Source organism: Gopherus flavomarginatus, chromosome 1, assembly GCF_025201925.1.
Source record: "Gopherus flavomarginatus isolate rGopFla2 chromosome 1, rGopFla2.mat.asm, whole genome shotgun sequence".
Classification (NCBI taxonomy): Eukaryota; Metazoa; Chordata; order Testudines; family Testudinidae; genus Gopherus; species Gopherus flavomarginatus.
This window is the reverse complement of record NC_066617.1, coordinates 149,411,945-149,437,572: the sequence shown is the minus strand read 5'-3', so window position 1 is coordinate 149,437,572 and position 25,628 is coordinate 149,411,945. Positions and strand designations below refer to the sequence as shown.

General features: G+C 46.1%; 1 protein-coding gene and 2 long non-coding RNA genes across 3 annotated transcripts; all 3 read left to right on the top strand.

Annotated features, from left to right (window-relative positions):
• Positions 1-339: 339 nt before the first annotated feature.
• LOC127047267 (uncharacterized) lies at positions 340-3,866 on the top strand. The gene is made up of 5 exons (XR_007773365.1): positions 340-396; positions 1,131-1,191; positions 1,858-1,937; positions 2,584-2,709; positions 3,784-3,866. It is a non-coding gene; the product is annotated as an uncharacterized LOC127047267 (long non-coding RNA).
• Positions 3,867-3,907: 41 nt separating this feature from the next.
• Positions 3,908-4,692, top strand: LOC127047280 (uncharacterized). Its single transcript, XR_007773368.1, has 3 exons — positions 3,908-3,971; positions 4,149-4,220; positions 4,608-4,692. It is a non-coding gene; the product is annotated as an uncharacterized LOC127047280 (long non-coding RNA).
• Positions 4,693-4,897: 205 nt separating this feature from the next.
• On the top strand, positions 4,898-7,562 carry LOC127046827 (uncharacterized). Its single transcript, XM_050944402.1, has 6 exons — positions 4,898-5,262; positions 5,481-5,649; positions 5,746-6,382; positions 6,545-6,660; positions 6,754-6,801; positions 7,260-7,562. The coding sequence occupies exons 2-6, from the start codon at positions 5,599-5,601 to the stop codon at positions 7,359-7,361; spliced, it is 954 nt and encodes a 317-aa protein (XP_050800359.1). The 5' UTR covers positions 4,898-5,262; positions 5,481-5,598; the 3' UTR covers positions 7,362-7,562.
• The last annotated feature ends 18,066 nt before the right edge of the window (positions 7,563-25,628 follow it).

Sequence of the window (25,628 nt, the reverse complement as noted above, 5' to 3'; positions counted from 1 at the left end):
GGCTGGTGACTCTTGCCCACATGCTCAGGGTTTAGTTGATCGCCATATTTGGGGTCGGGAAGGAATTTTCCTCCAGGGCGGATTGGCAGGTGCCCTGGAGGTTTTTCGCCTTCCCCTGCAGCGTGGGGCACGGGTCGCTTGCTGGTGGTGTCTCTGCAGCTTGAGGTCTTCAAACCATTTTTGAGGATTTCAATAACTCGGTCCTGGGATAGGGGTTGTATGGGATTGGATGGGTGGGGTTCTGTGGCCTGCCTTGTGCAGGAGGTCAGACTAGATGATCAGATTGGTCCCTTCTGACCTATGAGTCTATGAGTCTATGAGAATCTGCAACACCATATGATTATTGGTCAGTCACTGCTCCCTCTCCTAAACTAAGATGGAATGGATTTCTTTAATGTAAGTAGTCACAACATATGGTTAAATATTTTATGATCAATATCCTGTTAAGAACTCAGCAGTCGCAGATAATACCTGTCTTCTTTGGTAACTAAGGCACAGTATCCTGTCTGTTCCCCCAAACCAAAAGTGATCAGAGAAAAAACTTGCATGGAGCAGTCAATGGAGGTGTGAGACATACCTGCATACCTACAACCCTGGTAACAAGCTTGAGGCAACTCCCCTACCCTCATTCACACCCACCTTAGCATTTAGACAAATTCTAGTGGTGAAACTCTGATTGATATCTGATTGATATCCAAAATACTGAAGCAGACAAATTTCATTGTCAGCTCCCTGAAGGAACATCACCCATAGTAAGAAGTGATCAGCTCCTATTATCTAGCTTAAAGAAATTCCTGCATCAATTTACCCATAAACAAATCTGCTGTTCTCCCTTCAACCAATTCAACCTATTGCATATTTTCTCTACAAAACCATTTGCTCACTCTTAAGTAAGAATTCTTATGCATGCATAGACCCAAATTCTGCCTGAGTTAGAATCAGAGAATAGAATCATAGAATATCAGGGTTGGAAGGGACCTCAGGAGGTATCTAGTCCAACCCCCTGCTCACAGCAGGACCAATCCCCAACTACATCATCCCAGCCAGGGCTTTGTCAAGCCTAATCTTAAAAACCCTCTAAGGATGGAGATTCCACCACTTCCTTAGGTAACCACATCTATTCCTGACAGATTCAAGACTGTGAGCTAAGATCATCAGTGAAGACTCAGGAGTTCAAGCTTCCTGGAGTGGGTGAGTTTCCTCATTTTCTCTCTCTGTTTCCTTTTCTAACTCAGGTATTAAACTGTAAAAATGTAACTTACTTTGTTTAGGCTCTCCTTGTGATGTAAAGATGGGGATAGGGACATGCTACATCGGGGACAAATAAAGGTGTCAGCTTGAAAGTGCTGTTTGACTCATTCCATTGGGCACACAACCAGTACATTGATCGAGATACACAACCACCCCCCTCCAGAAGAGTAGAATTATCAGGGGGAAAACCCAGACAAGTAACCCCAATAAATGAGCATACCCCAAGTAATGGGCAAATCTGGTAAAAGTACAGAAATACTAAAGGTATTCCTGCTAACTGTCTGAATAATAAAGAAACTTTACAATAACTGTATAATCATTTCTTAAATGGTTTGCATGCCTGTAATCATCGTGATTTCTTTATTGCTCCCAATTTCTATATTGTTTATCTGTGTGGTGTCTGTTTTTTTGATTTTCTTAGGCTGATATATAAGTAATTTTGCTGTGTGTAAAACAATTTAGATGATGGGATCTAATTTCTTAGATAATCAAGTAACATTATGTTAGGATTGATTAGTTTAATTACATTAAAACGATTGATTAAAGACATTGCTGAGAATGAGGTGATACTGATATGTGTATGTTATAGGGGTTTCTTTATTTCAGATTCTTCAGATTTCCAGACAACTATTTTCTCCCAAAAAATTGCACCAAGCAAAAAATTACCTCAATACACATAATGGCAAGTAAGTAGAATTTTTCCATATGTTCCCATGGAGGGGAGGGCTAGCTCAGTGGTTTGAGCATTGGCCTGCTAAAGCCAGGGTTGTGAGCCTAATCCTTAAGGGGACCATTTAAGGATCATGGCCAAAAAAAAAAAAAGCAAGGCCAAAAAAAACTGTCAGGGACAGTACTTGGTCCTGATAGTGAAGGCAGGGGACTGGACTCAATGACCTAGTTCTGTGACATAAGTATATCCCCATATATTATTAAATATTACATATTTTTTAAAAACCCATTATCTTCAAGCAACTCTGCTTGTTTTTTTATTGACTTTTTTTTGCTGTTACATTTACTGTCCTGAGTCACTATGTCTATACATTGTTACAATCTTGTAGTGATCTCCTTATCTCTGATAACATTCACTCTTCATTGAGCGAATACAGCCAAAATTTGCAAGCCACAAATATTTCAGAATTATGCACATACCTGCAATTTATTTATGTCTGTCATGTCACTGGCCTATGAATGATGTATTGTTTCTTTAGGTTTACCCTGCTTATGGGTTTGCAATGTACATCGCTTACCTTCTAACTCAACTTTGAGTCTTATATGCATTGATATGCCATGTTTGCACTTAAGTAACTGTTTTCTCTTGTAAACAATTCTCAGGGAAATCTTTTGAAGAAAAAATTGCAAATGTTTTGGCATACATAAGGAGTAGCACATATCCTGAAGGAATGAATAAAGCAGGCAGACTGAACCTGCGTCGATATGCTGTCAACTTTTCATTGGAAGGTAAGGATTATTTGTTTTAAAATAGTACTGACACATAACACAGGAAACTTCAGCCTGTAAATGATGGTCATGATGTCCCAACACTGGGATTATTTGGAGTGTTAACCTTACCTTCAATGGGACTGGAATTTGGATCTCTATTTTTATAAAAATTTTCCAGAAAATCTGTCTATGCCAGTGGTGCAACAAAAGGAGTGTGCTGTGCAGTTGCGTGAGAAATGAGTCTAAATTTTATAAAAAAAAAAAAAAAAAACCTAATGATTTTGTTTCATTCCTTAATTATGTTATCCGGTCTGCTGCAAGCACCACCAACAATCACTATATGAGCAAAAACTTCTAACTATACACCAGGGCCGCCCAGAGGATTCTGAGGCCTGTGGTCTCTGGTGGCAGGGGAGCCCTGCTTCAGCAGTAATTCAGCTGTGGGGTGTCCCTCTGCCCTGGAGGAAGGACCCCCCCACTGGCGAAGACCAAGAGTGGAAGAAGATCTGGAGGCCTGGGCCCCTCAAGAGTTTTCCAGGGCACAAGGAGCAGGTGAAGGACCCTGCTTCAGGGGCCCTGAAAAACTCTTGTGGGGGCCCGTGTGGGGCCTAGGGCAAATTGCCCCACTGGCCCCTCCCTCTGGGCAGCCCTGCTATACACTGAAATTTCCCCCTTGTACTCAAGGCATTATGAACCAGACTGTATATAGATGTCTGGTGGGGCAGGAGACTCCACAGCACCCTGCTCCTAGTCCCCTAAAGAACCACAAGATCCAAAACTCCACCACGGCCCTGGGACTGGAGGAGCTCTCACTCCCTGGTACAGCCATGACACAGGGATAGGGTTTCTTCAATCCTGGTGCTGTGTGGGACAGCAGGGTGGGTGGGAAATGAGCCAAGGAGTTGTGGGGCCAGCAAAATGGTGGGGAGCCCAGGTGGAACATGGCTGCGATCCTGGGGAAGAGGACGAAAGGGATAAGGCCATAGGTGGTGTAGCCAGTGGACAGGGTGGGTAGGGGCCCAACAATTGCTCTGTCCCAGGGCCCAGATAAACTTTAATCATCCTCCGTGCTCCATCTTCTATGATCAACAGAGGGGAGATTGTTCCATTCAGCAAAAGGAAGAAAGGTTGTCGTTGTGCATACCATGAAAGAAGCCCTGCAACTCTTTAAAAGGAATCATGACAGTCCGGAGGGTGGACAACTAGGAATATTCAAAACCAGGAATGCGCTGACATCAAAATACTATTGGCCAGGGATGACAAAAGACATTGCCAATTAGGTATGTAAAGTAATGAAACAAAACCCTGATGAATGGTATTTACAATTGAAATAGAAGTACAAAATGAATGAAAGAAATATAAAAGTATATTTGGTGTGCAAATGTGAACTCTGTTCCCTTGTGATACTATTTCCATAATGAAATGTTCATGTCATCATGTTGTTCCATCAAAAACAGATTGCACAGTGTCTGACTTGCCAGAAAGAGGGAAAGCAATCAAATCTGGATACCACCTTGAAAAGCATAGAGGTGAATTTTTGAATCAGACACGTTATTGTTTATCATTATCCATGGTTATTTCTGCAATACAATGAGGATTTGATTTTGAAACAAGTCCAATGCATGTAAGTGGCACAGCATAGTGCAGCAATTACCTCTAATACGCCTTCGCACTGGCTGGGGATATTTCTTCTGCTTTACTCTGGTATTGTTTTCAATCACTCATTCCTGTACTTTTTTTTGTTTGTTTATTCTTTCTTTCTTTTTCTTCTGCATTTAAAAGTGGGCTTTCATTTGGATTCTATGGCTGTTGTAACCATATTACATTGTGTACTCTGCTTCTGACATATGGGTTCATTGAGAACATTTAGTAATAAACATGTGAAGTATGACTGTAACTGGTACCCTTGTATATAGGTCACTCGGATCTGGGAATTGGTGGGAATGGATTTAATAGGACCGTTTCCAGTGACAAAGAATGGATACCAGTATATACTTACAGCCGTAGATTATCTTTCAAGATGGGTGGAATCCTTTACACTTAGAAATAAGTCGTCATCTGAGGTGGTAGAGATCATGTTCAGTATGATTCTTCGACGTGGATGCCCACAGCGGATACTGACAGATCGTGGTGCAGAATTCAATAATACGGTAATGATTTCTTTTTTTCCGGTTAGTTGTACTATGTACTCAAACTCACTGTCAGGTCACCCATAGATCTCAAACAACCACCATCTTTTCTTTTTATATATATAAACTGCTGTTGGTCACCATCAGTGTTGCTATAAAATTATTTTTCTTCATATCTAACAAAGAAATGAACAACTACTTGTTTCCAAAACAAATATGAGAAGACATGCTATTCCTGTTGCTAATTACACATAAAAGTAGTGGCAGATATGCAAAGGAACATTCCTCTACACAAGTCTATATGTACGTTTATGGTGTAACTTTTTTTCTTTCAGCTTAACTTGTATGTTTGTAATAAATTGGGAATAGAACGTAGCTTCACCAGTCCGTACCACCCACAAACCAATGGCTTGGCTGAAAACGCTAATAAATCCATAAAAAGGTAAGTGAATGGGTGGGTATCGTACAGTAGTAATGGCAAGTAGAATGTGCTATACTAGAAGATGCCACTCACAAAAAAATCTTCAAAAGTAATGTGTTACATGGAAATCTTTTTCATTACGTATTACACCTTTTTGATTGTGTATGATCTGTTTCAAACAAGACCGTACATGTGACTTTCTTTTCTTAAACAATCAAATCAATGTGCCTTTGTTACAGAGCACTGCGGAAGATGGTTGATGACAATGGGAGTAATTGGGATAAATTACTTGAACCCATTTTGTTTTCTTTATGAACTAAAATACATGCAACAACAAAAATTTCACCTTTCTGACTAATGTTTGGTGATGACATAGTGTTTCCAGAAGATGTCTTAGAGAATTACACGGTAAGTGTATGTTATTCCCAGCACCTTTCATGTACACATGGCATTCTGTGTGCCTTCATTTTACAAATACAACCACTTCTCCATTTGTTTACAAAGATCCCAGATCTGAATATGTTCGGGGAAGATTTCTGCAAAGAGTACAGCATGAATATGAAATCGAGACATGATGCTGACATTGCTCTGCCACTAAGTAACATTGCTAAAGCACAAGAAAAACAACAAAGACATTATGCTAAAAGAAAGACTTCTAAATATGGGGAAATAACATTTGAAGTTGGGGACTCTGTACTATTACTGAATGCTAGACAGCGAACAAGAAAAGGAGGAGTATTGGAATCTAAATATCAGGGACCATACAAAATTATGAGTGTTGAAGGTAAGAGAGTGAAATTACATACCATCTCAGGGAAACAGTTAGGAACCATGTACAGTATTGCACACTTAAAACCAGTAAAAGAGCCAACAACATTAGCTGCTGAAAGCACATCAGAGGGAAAAACTGGTACTGAAATTGGAGTTGGTGACACTGAACCAGAAACACCCACGGAAGAGATTAGAGAAGTGGATGGCACTGTATCTCATGACAGCAAAGTGGAAAACATAGAGGTCACAGCAATAGAAAAAGAGGAATATATAGGGCAAGATGTGTCAAACAATGATACAAGTGATGCTGATGACAGTTTTGATGACATGCTTACAGAGGAAGTGGAAGACAAGCAATGGCTTCTGAAAGGTAATTGGTTACCACTCTTTTCTTAAACAGATTAACATACTTTATAACTTGAACTATATTAAAGTTTTTCATGTACAAAGTGATGGCATTGACAGTATTAAAGCAGAGAAAAAGGAAACTGTATTACCATGCATGTAATACATGTTAATATTTTTTTCCTAGTAAAATTGGCAATGACCAGCAAACACACAGAGAGACTGGAGGCGAAAGTGAGAAACATAAAATTGTATGGCTCTTCATTTCATTGCCTGAAACCGAGAAGCTGGATAAGTGATGAGGTACATTTAAGTACCACTAAACATGTATTTGTTGATGTGATTGATTACTCAAATACCATTGTAATTGTGCTTTTCTTCCATCATGTGGTGCAGGTTATTGATGCATTTTTGATCTGTGTAGTTGAGAAAGCAGATGGAAAGGTAGGCTAGTTACTGTGATACATGACACAATATACTGATGCACTAAGTAAACAATCACGGGAATATGTGGCACAACATATTTAAGTCCAAATGCCCTTGAAATATCAACAGACACCTGAAATTTCAACATTTCTGTGTATATACTGCTGCCAAACATTTACTAAAATGTATTTGGAGGTGCATATCGGATATACGATAGAGGGCCACATTAGTTCTGCTGTACAGTTCAGTGGGTCCATTAATTGAACACAAGTATGCGAACAGCTTAGTCACTTTTTAAAGGAAGTAAGACAGAGCACATTGATTACAAATCATTTTGTTTTTATAGGAGTCTCTTACAGATACGTATCTGATTTGTAACACTAAGGATCCGTTTCATGTCTGTCTATATTAAATTCATTATGTTCTTGACGTGCCACAATTATTAATGCATTAATAGCTTTGTTGACTGTCAACAGGTACAAGCCATCTCATCAGTAGTTTCCACTGTCATTCTCTCAGGCAGAGCTACACAAATTAAAGTGAAGGTAAATGTTAACACACTTTCATACATAAAATGAAAAAAAACCAATTTCAGTCACTGAGTTAAACACAGTGTGAAACAGCAAAAACAATGATATGTTTGATGTGGGGGAGTAGTCTAATAGTAATACATGTAATGAATCTGGGAAATACAGTATAATGTATATTTCATGGTTTGCCTCATTGGAAACTATAATTACATTTCTAATTTCTTTTAAATAAATACAGAATGAATTACTTCAAAATGATATATTATTGCTTCCTTACCACACACCAGGTCATTGGATTCTTGCGGTAAGATGTTTTGTATTGTGCTTCTGGATTGTGGGCAATAAATGTGGCAATAAATAAGAGATTTGTAACACAACTATGGTAGTGGTGATATAATTTGCCATGCTGCGGGTTTTCTGGGAGTTCAGTGCACGCTAAGGAAAATGGAATGTGATTGTTAAAAATACATTGATATTGTCAATTTACATTGTTCATGTAATATGGAAGAATACATCCTGTAAAGAGTTGATTGATTTCACAATATGCTTATATGTTGTGTGTTACTGTTACATTACAAACGATAATATGTTAATTGCATATTGATTGTTGATATATTTTTTGCATATATATAAATTTTTTGAAATAATCACATTACCAATACATTTTATGAATATATTTAAACTTATAGATAGCCTTGATGAAAAAAAAGGAATTGTTAATAATTGACCCCTTGTGTGATGAGATCAGATATGAAAGAACATGCCTGAGGAATTGGAGGTGATTTATTAGATACTTACTTTCACAGTGGACACTAACTGTTCCATTGAATTTTTTTTAAAGGGAATGTTACAATAATGAGAATAATGTCTTCCTATTAGCTACAAATAAACATTGAAACAGCATATACTTGTACTGAATGTGCTTAATAATGGACTTTGAGTGAACTTGTGTGATGTGACTCTGGGGAACGACTTCACAGAATGTGGACACACACGAAAAAGTAGCATGTTGCATGATTGAGAATGTGTTATTATCAACATGGGGCACAGCAACTCAGGTGACACACTGTGTAAATGTGAGACAATAATATGAAAACAAGTGTGTCTATATGTGAGCAATAAGTCATTTCAATGACTAAGTAAAAAGCGAGAGAATGGATTTTTATCTATGTCCAGAAACCAGAGTGGGAAAAAAAGGAAAGCAAAGCTCATTTATGCAGTCTGCTAATGTACTCTCTAAAAATTTCAGAAACTTCATCAAAAGATTAACTAGTAAATCCTCATCTGATTGGAACAGTAAAATTGTGCGCATCCCAGACAAAGTGATGGCCACAACTGTGGACCACTCATCTTAAAGGTATTGAATACCAAATTGGCATTATTATTGGTTATGTATGTTTAATTATCCATGTTGAAAGTAAATGCCAGAGATTACCAGTGGGCACTGCACTGGTGTCCTTGCCAAGGTGTAATGGGGGTGGGCTTGTGGCCACAAGAAGGGATGGTTTCTCCAGTGGCAGGTGCGGTGCTGGGGGACCAGATTCTACCATCCAGCCCTTCCTGACAGCTGCTGTTGCAGTGGCCAGAAGCACCAGGCCCTTGTAAATCACTGTAACCCAGAGCCCCTTTTGGTCCTCCACAGTAGGCAGCCCTGCCAGGAGCATTTAACAGCATTGCCAGACCCTATGGCAGGGCCGCAGATGCGGGGGGGATGGGATAAAGGGAGCAGTGCTGTTAAAGCATAAAGCACTGCCACATTGGAAGTGTAACGTCAGCCATGTATGGTCTGGAACCAGTGGCCAATTCTTACCGATACACTGGACCAGCCCACTTTCACCTATGGTAAGTATGAGGTTTATTCTAAATATCAGTGTTGTTAGTTTGCAGAAACATATTTGCAGGACAAAGACATCAGTACGGTGGAAACAACACAGAAGGCTAATACTGCGTTTAGAAGTCATATAGCAATTCTTCTAATGAAGGAGTCAGGTAATTACTTTCTACCATGTATTGTGGACTCATTAGGCACATGTGAGGATAACATGAAGAGTGGAATTTTGTCACATAACAGACAGTTATCTTAATACCCCTAAAGTGGGATATCTCACAGGTTTGGTTCTGAAATTGTGACTATGAATCAATAATATCTTTAAGTACACAAAAATTTGAATGGGGTGAATGATTACTATTGATAGACCAGTTAAATGAAATTTGAATTTTTAGATACAGGTGCAGTAAAGTTAAAATTTGAAAAAAATATTCCAAAAAAAGGAAAAGATATGTGTTCAAACCATTGACTGGATTACAATATTGACAATTAATAAATCAAGATTAGCATTTTCAGTGTTGGTCATAAAGTATTCATCATTTCGTAATGCTATATTTATTTTTAAGAAAGAGTGGAGGACTACTGCATATACTGCAACCTTATCGACTGTGAAAAAGAAAGTGAGGATTGCACGATGGTAAGAAACATAGAATTACATGAGAAATATATGCCATAAACTGTGTAAGGATCATGTTCCTTGTAAAAATTCCACAACATTAAACATTTTCTTCGTGCCAATAGTTATATATTAGGTAATATTCACATGTGGAAGGAATAGGATGAGTGAGTGCAAAGTATGTATAACATAACTTCTGTGATTTCATTTCTTAATTGTTACTTATCAAAGGTCCAGTGTGATTCTTGCAAGAGGTGGGCACATATACCATGCATTACAGAAGGAACCAATCAAGAAAACCTGACATATGAGAAGAAAGAGTACAACTGCAAGACATGTGCATAATTCACTTCATTACCAAAAAGAAAAAAGGCAATAAAGAAAACCCATTGTTTAACTGCCTCTTGTTCAAAACATAATGCAACCCAAAGAAATATATTTCTATGTATACATCAGATTATAATAAATGTTTTTGATGTTAAATAAATTATTCTCTGTATTTCTGTCCATATATATAATGCAAACTATAAAATTATAAAAGTAATTTTAAAAAATGAAAGTGGTGTCATCATAGGTGTGCTCCATACCCCCAAACCTAACCTCCCTTTTCACGTATTCATACACAAAAAAGCGAAAGAGCGTGCCTCGATCACCCAATAGGTCAATTTGGCACATTAGCCAGGAAGAAGTAGATCCTGAATGTTTTCGACCACAGACTCCATCCCTCCTGATTTGCAACCATCCCCGGACCAGTGACAGGTGCATAGGCAGCCATGTCATTGGAACTAAGCAAGGAGGAAGCCAGTGGAAACAATGAGAGGGGCCACTCTGGTTATCACCTTGGGGTCAGGGGTGTGCCCTGTACCCCCAAACCTTACTTCCCTTTACACGTATTCACACACAAAAAAGTGAAAGAGCGTGCCTCAATCACCCAATAGGTCAATTTGTCACATTAGCCAGGAAGAAGCAGATCCTGAGTGTTTTCGACCACAAACTCCATCCCTCCCGATTTGCAACCCCATGGACCAGTGGAGGAAGCAGTTCGTGAGTGTTTTCGACCACAAACTCCATCCCTCCCGATTTGCAACCTCATGGACCAGGCAGCAGCAATTCTTGAGCAGGATCACAGATGGTTTCCTGATGTGGCAGAAACTGAAGCTAGTTGGAAAACGGGAGGGTTGCTCAAAGTGATGTTACACCGGCATCTCACAGCGCCGGAATCTGCTCCCTGGGGGGCAGTGCCCGCGGGGGTCTCGGAGCTGCTGTCTCCGCAGGAGCCCAGCGCCCCCCCGGGCCCGGCCAGGCTCTGCCTGGGGCCCCATAGGAGGTCCCGGAGGGAGGGGACCGGCCCTCCGTGGGGTCGGGCAGAGGCTCCCGGAGTGGGGAGTGAGACCGGGCTGGGTGGAGGGAGACCTGGGAAAGGGGCGGATGGAAAATCTCTGTGCAGCCCGGACATGGCTGGGGGAGGAGAAGAGCAGGTGACCCCCAAGGAGTGGGGAGAGATGGCGGGCTGAGATCCCCTTGGATTTATTGCTGCCCCCTCCCGTGGGGACCCCTCATCCTCTCCCGTCCTGTCCCCTTTCTTTCTAGAGAGCAACGAGCAACATCCAGGGTAAACTCCCCTTCCCTCAAATCCCTGAGAAGTTCCCTGTTCTCCTCCCCCAATTGTGCACCATTTTCTCTCCACTTCACCACTGTCCAGCTCTCATTGTGGCTGGTGGGGGCTCTGAGGAGTATCTGGGGTCCCCGGCCAGGGAATCTGGGGACTGGGTGCCAGGGAATATCTGGCAGGACCCTGGCTGGGGTTGTGCAGGTGTCTGGGGCCACTGGCTGTGGGGTCTGGGCTCTGGGTGTCTTGGAGCCGCTACTGACCATGCTCTTGCTCCCTGATCAGTTTGTGCCAGAATCCTGGCTCCAGGCAGTCCCAAGCCATATGCCCAGTCACCATGATAACTTTCTATCCACTTATCAAACACTGTGAGGTGAAATCATAAATTTTTCTTTTCTCCCCTCTTGAAAACTGCAGGAACTTCCGGTTCCATTGGGAATATTCATGCCCTCAAGCCTTTGTGCTAGATCTGGGGGGTGAGGGAGGTGGGAAGCGGTTTAGCACAGCATTCTGTACTCATTCTTTCTGAAATCTGGTTTCATTGAGAACATTGTTAATCCAGAGTCACTGCATGGAAAGATAAGGAGTGACTCCAGATGGACAGTGGAGCCAATGAGATCAGCAATTCTCCCTGTGAGGAGGGGCACTCATTAGCTGCTCTCCTCAGAGGGCTAAAGGAGGGAAACTGCTCAAACGCTCTGTCCCTCTGTGCTCAGGATATTGGGATTCAGCTTCCTGGGTCAGATGCTGCAGTTTCCATTGTGATCTGGGAGACCAGGCTTAGCAGCTGCTGTTCCCCCAGCTGGAGTTCTCTGCTGAGGTGTGACCTTAATTAAAGCTTCTCTGCCCGGCCCAGGGGATGACTTTCTGCAGCTGGTACTAGCAGACTTGGGCTCTGCTAATAGAAATTCTCAGCCACAGACTCCAGGTAACTGAAAGACCTCAGGGAAAGTGCTGGGGACTGGCATGAAAGTGACTCTGCACAAACAGCCCCTCGTCATTTCTCCTCCCATTAGCAATTGGCAGGAGAAAATCCACCGTGTGTTACCGAAATGTCGGGTCTGCCTAGCTGAGAGCCAGTGACAGCCAGACAGGGATAAGGAAAGGTTGCTTTATTCTGCAGAAGAAAGGAGAGTTCTGTACCTTGGTACAAAAAACTCTACTCCATACAAAAACCAAAAATCTTGTACACACTCACACACAGGCTTCGGTCATGTTAGCGTTTGATTGGTGGTTACAAACCCTGCACTTCTGCAATCTGCTCAGCAAAAACCAGCTTCGGACCAGCTTTAGCTGCCTCAAGACTAATAAGGAAAGACAGTTAAAAAGTTCAGGCTACTGTGTCTGTGAGGTGTCCAATTTCTTCTAATGGTTGCCAGCTATTATAAGGCTACTAGCTGTTAGGGGGTCACTGCTGACTGTCACACATGGGAGAGCAAAGCCCCCAGGAATGGGACTTTCCCAGCCAGAGAGGCAGGGAGAGAGGACAGGGGAAGGAGAGACTGAAAGGGGCAGTGGGAGAAATGAGTGAAGGGCGAGATTTCGAGCTCTCTAATCCACCCAGAGTCATGTATTGCAGCATCTCTGGGCAGAATCACTTTCCAGTGAATAAGAAAAGGATCAAACAGAGGAAAAGCCAGTTCCTGACTCCATATTCCCCCTGCTGGGGTGTGGCTGCCATGGGGTCAGTGTCCCAGGGAATCCTCCACAGTGACTCCTTTGGTTCTGCTCTTTTCTAGCCTTGTGTTCAGAGACTTTGTTACGAGGTGAGGGTAGGGAGAAGGGAGGTTAAAAATTTCTGTGGGTTTAGCCTGGCAGCAGGGGCCAGGTCCACACTGTAATGAAGAGATCAAGAATTTTCCCAGGATGGCAGAATCTAGAATGTCTGCCGTGATGTGAAATTAACTAAAGCCTGTTCTGAAACCCCCACAACTGTCTTTCTCACCCAGACAGGCTGCAGAATGACGTCCATGTTTTGCTCCAGATCGTCCCACCCTCCCATGGGAGAGGGAAGAGAAATGGAGAAATGCAGAGGAGTCAGTCCAGGTACGGATTATCGGGAAGTTGCTGGTGGGTTCCTGCTGGAGGAGAGAGACAGTAAATACACTAGAGGTGGGAAGTTTTGCACAGTCTGGTTTGGAAGTTGGAGCAGGGCAGGAAATGCACAGGGTGGGGAAAGAAGGAGGACAGCCTGTGACAAATTTGCTGGGAGTTGTTTAATAAGTGGCCCAGTTTCTAGGAACAGACCCATGAGATTAGGAGGTGGAAATACCCTAATTTGTGAAACAGAAAATAACCCTCCTACATGCGGCTAGGAAAACTGACCAGACTCCCAGTGCTGGAGCCTGATCTGAATGACCAGCGGTTGCTGTGAGATATGAAAGGTGCACCCAGCACTGAGGTTTAGGGGTGCTGCCCCTCCTTCACATCCAGCTCTTCACAAGGAGGAGGGTGTTGGGCTTCTGACCAAGGAGAGCTCCCTGGTCCCTGCTAGGGGCTCGATCTCCTGTATCGGTCTGTGGCTAGTAGGCGTGTGATGGATCTGCTGGGAGAGACAAGGGGCTCTCTCCTGGTCCCCTTAACCTGATGTTTCCAGGATGCTCTGAGTGGGGTGGGGTGGGACTCTGTTGACTGTTATCCACCCGGAGCTTGCATTTGATTGGCTCCTCTCCCCCATGAACAGTGGGGCTCTGAGTGGGGCAGCAGCTACTGAGTGTTGGACTCTTGCTCTTTCAGGGGCCAGTGACTTTTGAGGACGTGGCTGTGTATTTCACCAGGGGAGAGTGGGCTCTGCTGGACCCTACTCAGCGAGTCCTCTACAGAGACGTCATGCAGGAGGACTACGAGAATGTAATCTGTCTGGGTAAAGGTTCCTGTCTCCTCAGTTCTTGGAAGGGGAAATGAAGAGAGAAGGTTCACGCCAATCCCACAATGCCACCTCCACTCTGCCCTGTTTCTGCATCACCCCAATATGCCAGTGACCCATACACACTGCCACAGACCCTCCCCTGCTGCAGAACACTTTGGGAACAGAGCACAGGAGCAGTATTGCACAGTGTCAAATATCTAGTGTTTGCTCAAGTAAACTCCTTTGAGATGGGGTGACCACATCTGCACACGGTATTTGAGATGTGGGCATACCATGGATTTATATACAGGCAATATGATATTTTCTGTCTTATCATCTATCCCTTTCTTAATGATTCCCAGCATTCTGTTCACTTTTTGACTGCCGCTGCACACTGAGTGGATGTTTTCATAGAACTATTCACAGTGACTCCAAGATCTCTCTTGAGTGGAAACAGCTAATTTAGATCCCATCATTTTGTATATATAGTTGGGATTATGTTTTCCAATGGGCTGCAATATGTGTTATCCTGACATCTAGCACTGCTGAGATCCTGCATTCAGTGATATCCCTGCCCTTCCTGTTCCCTTTCTTCACTGAACCCCACCAACCCATGGTTACTGTTCCCAGTTTCCCCAGGACTCTCTCATTGTCTCTGGACCTCTCTGTCAGCAAGAAGCAGTGCCAGGGAGACTTGCCCTCTGTCTGGAGTCTTTGATTTCTGGGACATGTGTGCAGCACAGGAGAACCCCAGAAAATTCTCTGGTCCCAGACTTCCCCCAGAAATGTGCATCTTTCTCTGTCCAGCACACTACTGAACAATGCAAGCTCATATGAAGTCTTGTCATTTCATCAGTGGAAAATGCCATGCACCAGCCTTGTTATCCTAAATGGAGTTTCCAGCACACTTTAATCCAACCACACTGGTTGGATAAAACAATAAAACAAAATTAACTACCAAGTTAAGTGATTATGGGTAATGAGGCATAAAAGTCAGAATTGTTTACAAAAGAAATGCAAGATAAAACACAAACTAACATGTAACTCAGGGATGGGCAAACTGCGGCCTGCAGGCCACATTCGGCCCGCGGACCCATCTTGGCCGGCCCCTAAGCTCCCAGCCTGGGAGGCTCCCCCACTCCCTTCCCCCGCTGTCCCCTCGCCCCCGCTGTCCCCCTGCAGCCTCATCACGCCGTGCCACCACTGCTCTGGCCCACTGCTCCTGGGCAGCGCTGCAGCAGTGAGGCTGCAGACTCCTACCGCTCTGAGCAGCATGGTAAGGGGGCCAGTCTGCGCACTCCTGAGGGACCTCATGTCTAGCTCCGGCGGGCCATGCGGTTGTGGTAAGGGGGCTAGGGCCAGGGGGTTGGATAAGGAGCAGGGAGTCCCGGGGGGCAGTTAGGGAACAGGGGGCATTGGATAGGCGTGGAAATCCTGGGGTCTGTCGAGGTGGGAGTGTGGATATGGGTCGGGGCAGTCGGGATAGGGAGCAGGAGGGGTTGGGTGGCATCCTGGGGAGGGGACAGTTAGGGTGGGGTCTTGGCAGGAGACAGTCAGGGGACAAGGAGCAGGAGGCTTAGATAGGAGGTAGGGTCTCACGGGGGTCCTGAGGGGGTGGTTGGGGCAGGGGGAGTCTCTGGAAGGGGTGGTTAGGGGACAAGGAGTGGCGGGGGTTGGATGGGTCAGTGGTTCAGAGGAGGGCAGTCGGGGGTGGGAAGTGGGTGGGGGTTGGATGGGAGTGAGGTCAGGCTGTTTGGGGAGGCACAGCCTTCCCTACCCAGCCCCCATACAGTTTTGCAACCCAGGTGTGGCCCTCTGGCCAAAAAGTTTGCCCATGTTTGATCTAAATTAACAAGCTGAAATGGATTGAAAGCAAACGTTTCTCTCACTATGTGCTGGAACAGGCTGGTTTTCCTTTCAGCCAGGACTCCCCCTAACCCGACCCTGCTGCCCAAGTTCAGTTCTTCTGAAGTTGTCATGAGCAGAGCGAAAGGGGAGAGAGAGAGTCTCAAGGGTTTTCCTCATCTCTTTTTATAATTCAGTTCTTTGTACTAGAAACAACTTCAGTTCTCAACTGAGTCATGATGACAGGCTGTGTGTTGGAGATATGAGCTTCAAGTGTCCCTGTGATGGAATGTAAATGTCTTCTTCACAACTTCCCCCTGCTGCAGAATGGCTGTTTGACCAGCTGTTTGCCTTGCTGTCTCTGAGGAACTGATCTGTGGGTGTTCCCCAGAATAGTAATTTTTTAAGTAATATCATACAGTAAAATCTCATAACTTTACAGACAGTGTTGCTACACATTTTAACAGGAGGATAATATTCAGTAGATTGTGTTTTCAAAATGCCATACTGTATACAAAATTGATCATAATTTTCTAGAAGAGTAAACACAGAGGTACAGTCTGACAGTGTCTGTCTGTGTGTGTTCCCAGCAGATATGTGGGTATTTCAATACATCATAAGCAGAGTGTTAAGCATCTTCAAGGACCTGGGGAGCTGGTCCTGGGAATTCACTGCTTTACCAAGTGTGACACTGTATGGAGTTGTGAGACATTTTATATTATTATTTTTTATTATTAATACCAATTTGATAACATTGAAATGACTCTGCTAGATATGCCATGTAAGGTGTCAGTGAAAATGTTATGCTTTTCCAAGTATGATGATTTTGTTTCTATGTTTGTATCACCGCAGCGGCGGGGAGCCCAGAGCCCTTTAAATCCCAGCCGTGGCCAGGAGTCAAAGGGCTCTGGGCTGCCCACCATGGCGGGCAGCCCAGAGCCCTTTGAATCCCGGCTGCGGCTCCAGCGGATGGGCTGGGGCTGTGATTTGAAGGGCTCGGGCTCCCCTCAGCAGCAGGAGCTCTGGGCCCTTTAAATCCCTGCCCCAGCCCCACAAAGCTCTGGGTTCCCCCAGCCACCGGAGCCCCGGGCCTTTAAATTTGCTCCTGAGGGCTCCCAGCCACCTCTTCAGCTGGGAGCCCCTGGTTGATTTAAAATCAAGTATCACCTCCCCACCCCCAACCTTCCTTTTTGGCCCACAGCTGTTTTGGTGGGGCGGCACTGGGGACAGAGGGTTTGTTTCTGCAGGGCTGGGTGGTGCTGGAGCGGGGTGTTTTCACAGGGCTGAGAGAAGCTTGGGCGGGGGGTGTTTCTGTGGGGCCAGGGGGTTTCGGCCCTCAGCTGTTTTCTTTGGAGTAATGTGGCCCTCGCCACTTTGCAAGTTGTGCAGGCCTGGTTTAAGTCAATATTGTCTCGGATGATCTGGGGAGAGAATTCCATGGTAAGTAATTTTGAACTAGGCAAAATGCCCATGTATTTGGTTCCAAAGCCTTTGTAATCCAGGCCCTACAGAAGATCTCTTCTAGCTAATCCTATGGTATGGGAGATACTGCCCTTCGTGATGCAGATGTTGAGGACTAGAAGTAGAGTTTTTGTTGAATTTATTCTTCGTAGGTGCTAAAAATGTATATTAAATCAGTTTTGGAAATCTAATAGCTGCAGAAAAATAGCTATTTTTTAATAGAAACTCCAGCTCTGGTAACTAATGGAGATTGTGATCCAGCCCTGTATCCAGTCCTTTGCCTGGAACTGTGCCACCAAAATAAAGAAAGCTGGGCAATTTTTGGTAAGGCATTCCTCACTAACACTGCTGAGATTTGGAGTGGTTTTTTAAAGGTTTCTATTTCATAGAATTGTAAATTTACCCTAACCAAGGCCAAGGATTTGGAAAGAACTGGGATGGAAAGAGTATACACCCAGTTTTTGGTTTCCACCGCAGTAAAGGAAGCTATGGTGACCAATGACCCAAGGAAAATTGTTTGTACAACTCCATTTCCTAGTTCAGTGTCACTGATTATAGTTCCAAAGGGTGCCAGGTTACATTGAGAACAATCATCCTTCACCATTTGGATCCAAAGAGAGAGTGCTTCATAGGACATTCCTTCCCCGTGGATCCCAAACTGGCGGCCTGATTGGGTAACAAGGACTTTCAGACTGTAGAAATGATGATAACCAATGGGGCAATGAATGTCAGGCTCCAATTTCAGATTTCCAGATACACGCATGCTGAGTTCTGATTCTATGGTTTTGTGTCTGATGCTGTGGCTACACAATAAAGCTTATGTTGTCGCAGCTGCACCAATGTAGCTGTGCTGATGTAACACTGCTATTACAGGCACTCTAAGTCAATGAGAGAGATCTCTCCCTTCAGACTTCATTAGTCCAGCCCCCGAAAGTGGCAGTGGCTATGTTGGAAGGAGAAGCTCTCCTGCTGATGTATTGCTATCTACACAGAGCGTTAGGGGCTGTGTAACTACGTAGTTCAGTGGTGTGGATTTTTCACACCCCAGAGCAATATAGTTATGCTGATAAGTCTTTAGTGTAGAACAGACAGTTTTCTCTTGTGTTTTATGCATTTACATCACTTCTCCCCTACCTCCTCATACTTTGAAAGACTAAAAAGTGTGACCAGAGGTATTTTTTCTCAAGATGCAAACATTCCCACACAGGAGACCCCTTCCACCAACACACATGGCAGAAGATCCTGAGATATATCAAGGTACAGAAGTAGTTGGGACCTACATTGGGGCACACCACAACTTGAGTTAGGGTTCAGTTATTGGCAGCGGACATTAAAAGAAAGCTAACATATATGACAAGAATTTGTGATCTTGGGGGAGGGATAGCTCAGTGGTTTGAGCATTGGCCTACTAAACCCAGGGTGATGAGTTTAATCCTTGAGGAGGGCATTTAGGGATCTGGGGCAAAAATCTGTTTGGGGATTGGTCCTGCTTTGAGCAGGGGGTTGGACTAGATGATCTCCTTCCAACCCAGATATTTTTTGAATATGTTAGTGTTACCAGTGAAAATGAAATTATAATTGAAGTTATTGGTTAAAGAAGTAGAGACTAATTGTGTGATAATCTGAATTATTTTGGAAAACTAAAAGTTGCCTTGTTTTTTGTTTTGTTAGTCATACAGGAAATTATGGCTAATCTTGAAAAGTTAATTTGATTTAATTTACCCCCTTTAGTGTAAGGAGTTCTGGTAGGAAACCTCATTCCAGTGGTTGGGGTGAAAGAATGTATGTGAGAAAGAGTGTGTGAGAATTTTGGTCCTGTATAGATTTTAACTTTTTGTGTTTCAAATAGAACTTTTTTTGCTTAGCTTCAAAGTAAATCTCTGTTAAAAGGAAAACTATTCAAAGAGACAATTTATATCAGTTTTTACTCACTTAGACTGTAGGGGTCACTGACTTCCCAACTTCTCTAATTTGCAAAGGAAAGGCATGACTTGGTCACAGGATGTGTCCAGCACGTAGGAAAGTTGCAGTTGTCAACCATCAATCTGAAGGAAAAGGCTGAAGTCCATTTCCTTTCAGGTCAATAAGTCACCTAAAGGCTGGTCTATGCTGAAAAGCTGTGTTGGCAGAGCCACATCTCTCAGGGGTGTGAAAAGTCCTCTCCACTGAGAGGAGTTGTAATGTGACCTGAGCCCCAGTGTAGACAGTGTTATGTTGTCAGAAGAATATTTCCAGTGTTTGAAGTGTAGACATAGCCTTAGACAGATTAATCCCCTCTGGGAAGTGAGTCATGACATTAATTCCAATTTTGACCCATCTCCCTGTATGTGAGAAAGCTGCTATTATGGAGGGCTGAGCCAGCTATCCGATCACCTGGTTCCTCAACTGTAGCTACAGCTCTTAGTGCCCATCAATCCAAAGACTGAGAGAAATGGAGAGTTCCAACCATTGTCATTTTAGTATCTTATTGTTCCTCTCTCTGTTTTTTGTGCTGGCCTGTCCGTTATATCAGGGTGTAGCTGTATAACTCAGTGTGGCTCAGTCCATGTGTGACAAAAACTCATTGGTGCCAATTGGCAAAGGAGTCACTGTTCTTCACAATCAACTCTTGTCTCAGACCTAACAAACTCACCGCACTTAATACGCTGGTTTTATGATATTTATCCAGAAAGCACAGCAATGAGATCTCTATTGAAAGCTTGTAAATGATTGATACTCCTACTCACTACAAGAGGTGTGTTCCAGTCTGTATCTATTGGGTGTCTGGGAAGTGGGCGGGTGAAGCCCGCCCACTGCGAAAGGATCCTCCCCCAGCCTAAGGGGAGGAACCACAGGGCCACAGAACCCACTGAGTTTGGGGGACAACTAATAAAAGAACAGGGACAGGAATGAGGTCAAAGGGTCAGAAGGAGGGAACATGACGGGGACACCGAGCAGAGAACACCGGACAGCGCCCACTGCTCCTCGAAGGCGTCAAGGGAGCCAGTGGACGCCGCCCAGAGGAACTCCGCCCGGATGCGTGATCTGATCATGGAGCGGAAGCAAGCCCCACAGTCACCGGAGTCTCCATCGGCCAACCTCCCCTCCGTGGTTGCGTGGATGGCCTTTTTTGCCAGGGCGAGGAGGAGGTTGACCAGGAGGTCCCGGGACTTCGTGGAGCCACGGATAGGGAGTGCGTACAGAAGGAGGTGAGGGGAAAAGTGCAACCAGAAACGTAAGAGGATGCCAATGAGGAGCCGGTGTAGGGGCTGCAACCTGGCGCACTCTAAGTAAACATGCGCCAGGGTCTCCCTCACGCCGCAGAAGGGGCAGGTGTCTGGGACAGGGGTAAACTGCGTCAAGTACATGCCCGTGCTCACGGCCCCATGAAGGAGCCACCAACTGATATCCCCAGTGGGCCGTGGGACCAGGGTGGAGTAGAGGCTGGCCCACCAGGGCTTCTCACCCTCCAGAGGTAGCAGGAGGTCCCGCCACTTCGTATCGGGGCGGGACACGAGGGTGAGGAAGTGAAGGGTGTGGAGCACAAGTGTGTAGAGCTGTTTCCTTGGCGCGGTTTGGAAACGGACCGGCTGCAGGTCGTGCAGCCAGCTTGTGGTGAAGGGGCGGGGGGGCCAGTCGGGCCTATGGGGCAGAGGCCCGATGAAAAGGTCCTGAGGGCTTGGGGTGGGGGGTGGGCGGGGCGTGCCCTCCCGAACGACCCGGTCGAGGTAGGCCTGAGCAGCGGGTGGCAAAGCGGCCTCCACCTCCTGGAGTACGCGCCGGGGAGTGCAAGGTCTGGAGAGCCCCATGCGGTGAGCGAGCGTCAGGGGATCCAGCCAGCCTCCCCGGTCGTAGTCCAGGAGGTCTCCGACCCTGGTGGCTCCCGCCAGGACTGGCCTCTGGCACACCATGGGGGACTCCGCCACCTGCACATGGAGCTGGGGATTGTGTAGCAGGGGCTCCGTGAGGAGGTCGGCACCCTCTGTGGCCGCCACGGACCTGGTTGCAGAGAATAGCTTCCAGGTCCGGAGGAGGTCCTGGTAGAAGACCGGCAGGCCAGAGAGATATCGCGGAAGACCGCTCGGTTCGAGATAAAGGAGCTGCCGGTCGTTTCGGAGCCCTCGGAAGCGGCGCAGGAGGGCGTGCGCCAGGGCTCTCCACACCGGACTACCTTCACCATAAAGGAGCCTCTGCAGTGCCTGGAGGTGGAATGTTCCAGTCTGTATCTATTGGGTGTCTGGGAAGTGGGCGGGCAAAGCCCGCCCACTGCTAAAGGATCCCCCCGCAGCCTAAGGGGAGGAACCACAGGGCCACAGAACCCACTGAGTTTGGAGGACAACTAATAAAAGAACAGGGACAGGAGCGAGGTCAAAGGGTCAGAAGGAGGGAACCTGACGGGGACACCGAGCAGAGAACACCGAACAGCGCCCACTGCTCCTCGAAGGCGTCAAGGGAGCCAGTGGATGCCGCCCAGAGGAACTCCGCCCGGATGCGTGATCGGATCATGGAGCGGAAGCAAGCCCCACAGTCACCGGAGTCTCCATCGGCCAACCTCCCCTCCGTGGTTGCGTGGATGGCCTTTTTTGCCAGGGCGAGGAGGAGGTTGACCAGGAGGTCCCGGGACTTCGTGGGGCCACGGATAGGGAGTGCGTACAGAAGGAGGTGAGGGGAAAAGTGCAACCAGAAACGTAAGAGGATGCCAATGAGGAGCCGGTGTAGGGGCTGCAACCTGGCGCACTCTAAGTAAACGTGCGCCAGGGTCTCCCTCACGCCGCAGAAGGGGCAGGTGTCTGGGACAGGGGTAAACCGCGCCAAGTACATGCCCGTGCTCACGGCCCCATGAAGGAGCCACCAACTGATATCCCCAGTGGGCCGTGGGACCAGGGTGGAGTAGAGGCTGGCCCACCGGGGCTCCTCACCCTCCAGAGGTGGCAGGAGGTCCCGCCACTTCGTATCGGGGTGGGACACGAGGGTGAGGAAGTGAAGGGTGTGGAGCACAAGTGTGTAGAGCTGTTTCCTTGGCGCGGTTTGGAAACAGACCGGCTGCAGGTCGTGCAGCCAGCTTGTGGCGAAGGGGCGGGGGGGCCAGTCGGGCCTATGGGGCAGAGGCCCGATGAAAAGGTCCTGAGGGCTTGAGGTGGGGGGTGGGCGGGGCGTGCCCTCCCGAACGACCCGGTCGAGGTAGGCCTGAGCAGCGGGTGGCAAAGCGGCCTCCACCTCCTGGAGTACGCGCCGGGGAGTGCAAGGTCTGGAGAGCCCCATGCGGTGAGCGAGCGTCAGGGGATCCAGCCATCCTCCCCGGTCGTAGTCCAGGAGGTCTCCGACCCTGGTGGCTCCCGCCAGGACTGGCCTCTGGCGCACCGTGGGGGACTCCGCCACCTGCACATGGAGCTGGGGATTGTGTAGCAGGGGCTCCGTGAGGAGGTCGGCGCCCTCTGTGGCCGCCACGGACCTGGTTGCAGAGAATAGCTTCCAGGTCCGGAGGAAGTCCTGGTAGAAAACCGGCAGCCCAGAGAGATCTCGCGGAAGACCGCTCGGTTCGAGATAAAGGAGCTGCCTGTCGTTTCGGAGCCCTCGGAAGCGGCGCAGGAGGGCGTGCGCCAGGGCTCTCCACAGCGGACTACCCGCTCCATAAAGGAACCTCTGCAGTACCTGGAGGCGGAATGTTCCAGTCTGTAGTGAGGTCATCACCTGCTCCTGCTCTTCGGGGCTTAAAGCAGCCTAAGAGAGGTCTGGGGCTGGGGCAAGAAGCCTGGACTGACTGGGGAAAGTAGGCTCAGCTGTGGCCATGCTCCAATCAGGCCCAGCTGGCTCCTATAAGAGGCAGTGATCCAGGAGCCCAGGCAGCCTTCCTCTCGCTGTAGAGGGAAAAGGGCCTGGCTGCAAGATAACAAGCAAGGAACCTGTTGGTAATGCTTGGGTTTTATCACTTACATTTGTTTCTGTTTAAATCTCTCTCCCTTGTTAAGTAAACTTCTGTCTGTTCAATAACTGTACTTAAGTGTTGTGTGTGATACAGTAGCAGAGGTCTACAGTAAAACTGGTAACTGGGAATGTACCATTGCTTTGGGAAGAGAGGCTTTGGAATTTCTCTGAGTATCTGGTGATCAGAGCTGGATCCCAGAGTGGGGCCTATTGAAGGAACTCAGGGATTAGGGTGCCTCTATTGTCAACTGTTAGGGCTGCTGTGGCTCAGAGGAGGGTGCTTGAGTGCCTGACAGGCTGGGTGAGTTTCATCGCTGACATCCAGCTGCCAAATGGAGAAGTCCCTCTCTCTAGTGGCAGATGGCAACAAAGAGATTCACAGCCCTCAGCATACTGAGAGGGGTCACAATGTGCATTTATCTCTGAAATCCACACAGTGAAAGCTCCCTCTGGCATCGATAACAAAATCAAAATAGCCCTAAAACTCTGCTTTATGAAATCACGAAACATATGTTCTTCCCTCTGAAAGCATATAAAGAATCCAAGCGCTGGAGGGTAGGGATAGGGTCCACAGCCACTTAGAAAAATTAGAGGCTTGGGCCAAAAGAAATCTGATGAGGTTCAACAAGGAGAAGTGCAGAGTCCTGCACTGAGAAGGGAAGAATCCCATGCACTGCCACAGGCTGTGGATTGACTGGCTAAGCAACAGTTCTGCAGAAAAGGACCTGGGGATTACAGAAAGGATGTTGACAAATTGGAGAGTGTCCAGTGGAGGGCAACAGAAATGATCAGGGGGCTGGGGCACACGATTTATGAGGAGTAGCTGAGGGAACTGGGCTTATTTAGCCTGCAGAAGAGAAGAGTGAGGGTTGGAGCAAGTGACTGAAGCCCTGTTGCAGAGACTATAAGCAGCTCTACTTAGCAGGGCAAAGCAGAGTCTCATTCCTAGGAGCCTCTCTCAGCCTTCTGCCTGTGCCATCAGCTTCTGGCCTGGGCAGTCGGCTACAGGTGAATAACATCTCCCATAGCAGGAACCAGGCAGGTGGTTATTAACTACAATACACCTGATTTATGCAGCTCCCAACACTCAGTAACTAGGAGTCAGGACTCAAAAATCCAGAGGGCAGCTTAAAAATCATGAGATGTTTAAAAATGCGACCTTTGAGGGTAATGTTATTACTTTCTTGTTTTTTCTGAGATTCTTGGGCCGTGTTTCCTGCCTGAATTTGAAGCCTAAAAATGGACTTTTAAAAATAAATGAAAAGGGAGATTTTTGATCCTCATTGGGCTCCTAGATTGGGGCCCTGTTGTGTTGGGCACTGCAGATACCCTGTCCAAGAGTGGGTGCTGCAGTTGTGCCAGGCACTGCAGAGATCCTGACCGAGGATGGGGGCCCTGATTCTGCCAGGTGTTGTACAGCTCATAGTGAGAGAGAGTGTTCTTGCTGCCAACAGCTCACAGGCAAAATAGACAAAATGTGGGAGGGCAGTTCCCATTTTACAGTTAGGGAAACCGAGGCCTGAAGATGTGATGTAATTTGTCCATGTTTGCACAGAAAATGATGGGGCCAAAGTGGGATCTGAATCCTAATTTTCTGAGTCACAGCCTGGCCCTTAACCAGAAGTTAAGTGTTGTCAGTTGCATGGCAGAGGGCCCAGTGGGAAGTTGCAGAATATCCTTCATTGGAGGATTTGAAGAAGGGGTTATACAAACACCTGTCAGGGGTGGCCTAGGGAGACTTAGCCCTGACTCTCGGGGTCCCTCTCTGCCCTACCTTTCTATATGATTCTGTTGTGTGGGTTTGTGCTGTGTTGTTGTCCCACACTGAGCTATTTTGCACAGTGTCACTCTGCACTTTGATGCATTGTTTCGTGTTGTGTGGTTTTTGTACTGCCTCGTGTTGCGTTGGTTTGAGCTGAGCTCTTTTGCAGTGCGTCATTTTGCCCTACAATGTGTTCATTTGCATGGTGCTGAACCGTAAAGCTTTGCACTCATATGTGTTGTCACTTTGTGCTGTGGAATGTCAGTTCACGCTGAATTGTTAGATGTTAGATTGGGGTGTTTTCACTTTTGTTGTTGTTTGTATTATATTGCGATGGCATAGAACAGGAGTCGGCCACCTTTCAGAAGTGGTGCTCCTTGTCTTCATTTATTCATTCTAATTTAAGGTTTTGCATGCCAGTAATACATTTTAACATTTTAGA

Bases quoted from the DNA above. Each gene is read 5' to 3' on its own strand.
- LOC127046827 (XM_050944402.1), top strand. From the start codon at position 5,599: ATGTTTGGTGATGACATAGTGTTTCCAGAAGATGTCTTAGAGAATTAC. The intron at 6,383-6,544 runs GTAATTGGTTAC...TTTTTTTCCTAG, and splicing joins CAAGCAATGGCTTCTGAAAG to TAAAATTGGCAATGACCAGC. The intron at 6,661-6,753 runs GTACATTTAAGT...CATGTGGTGCAG, and splicing joins GAAGCTGGATAAGTGATGAG to GTTATTGATGCATTTTTGAT.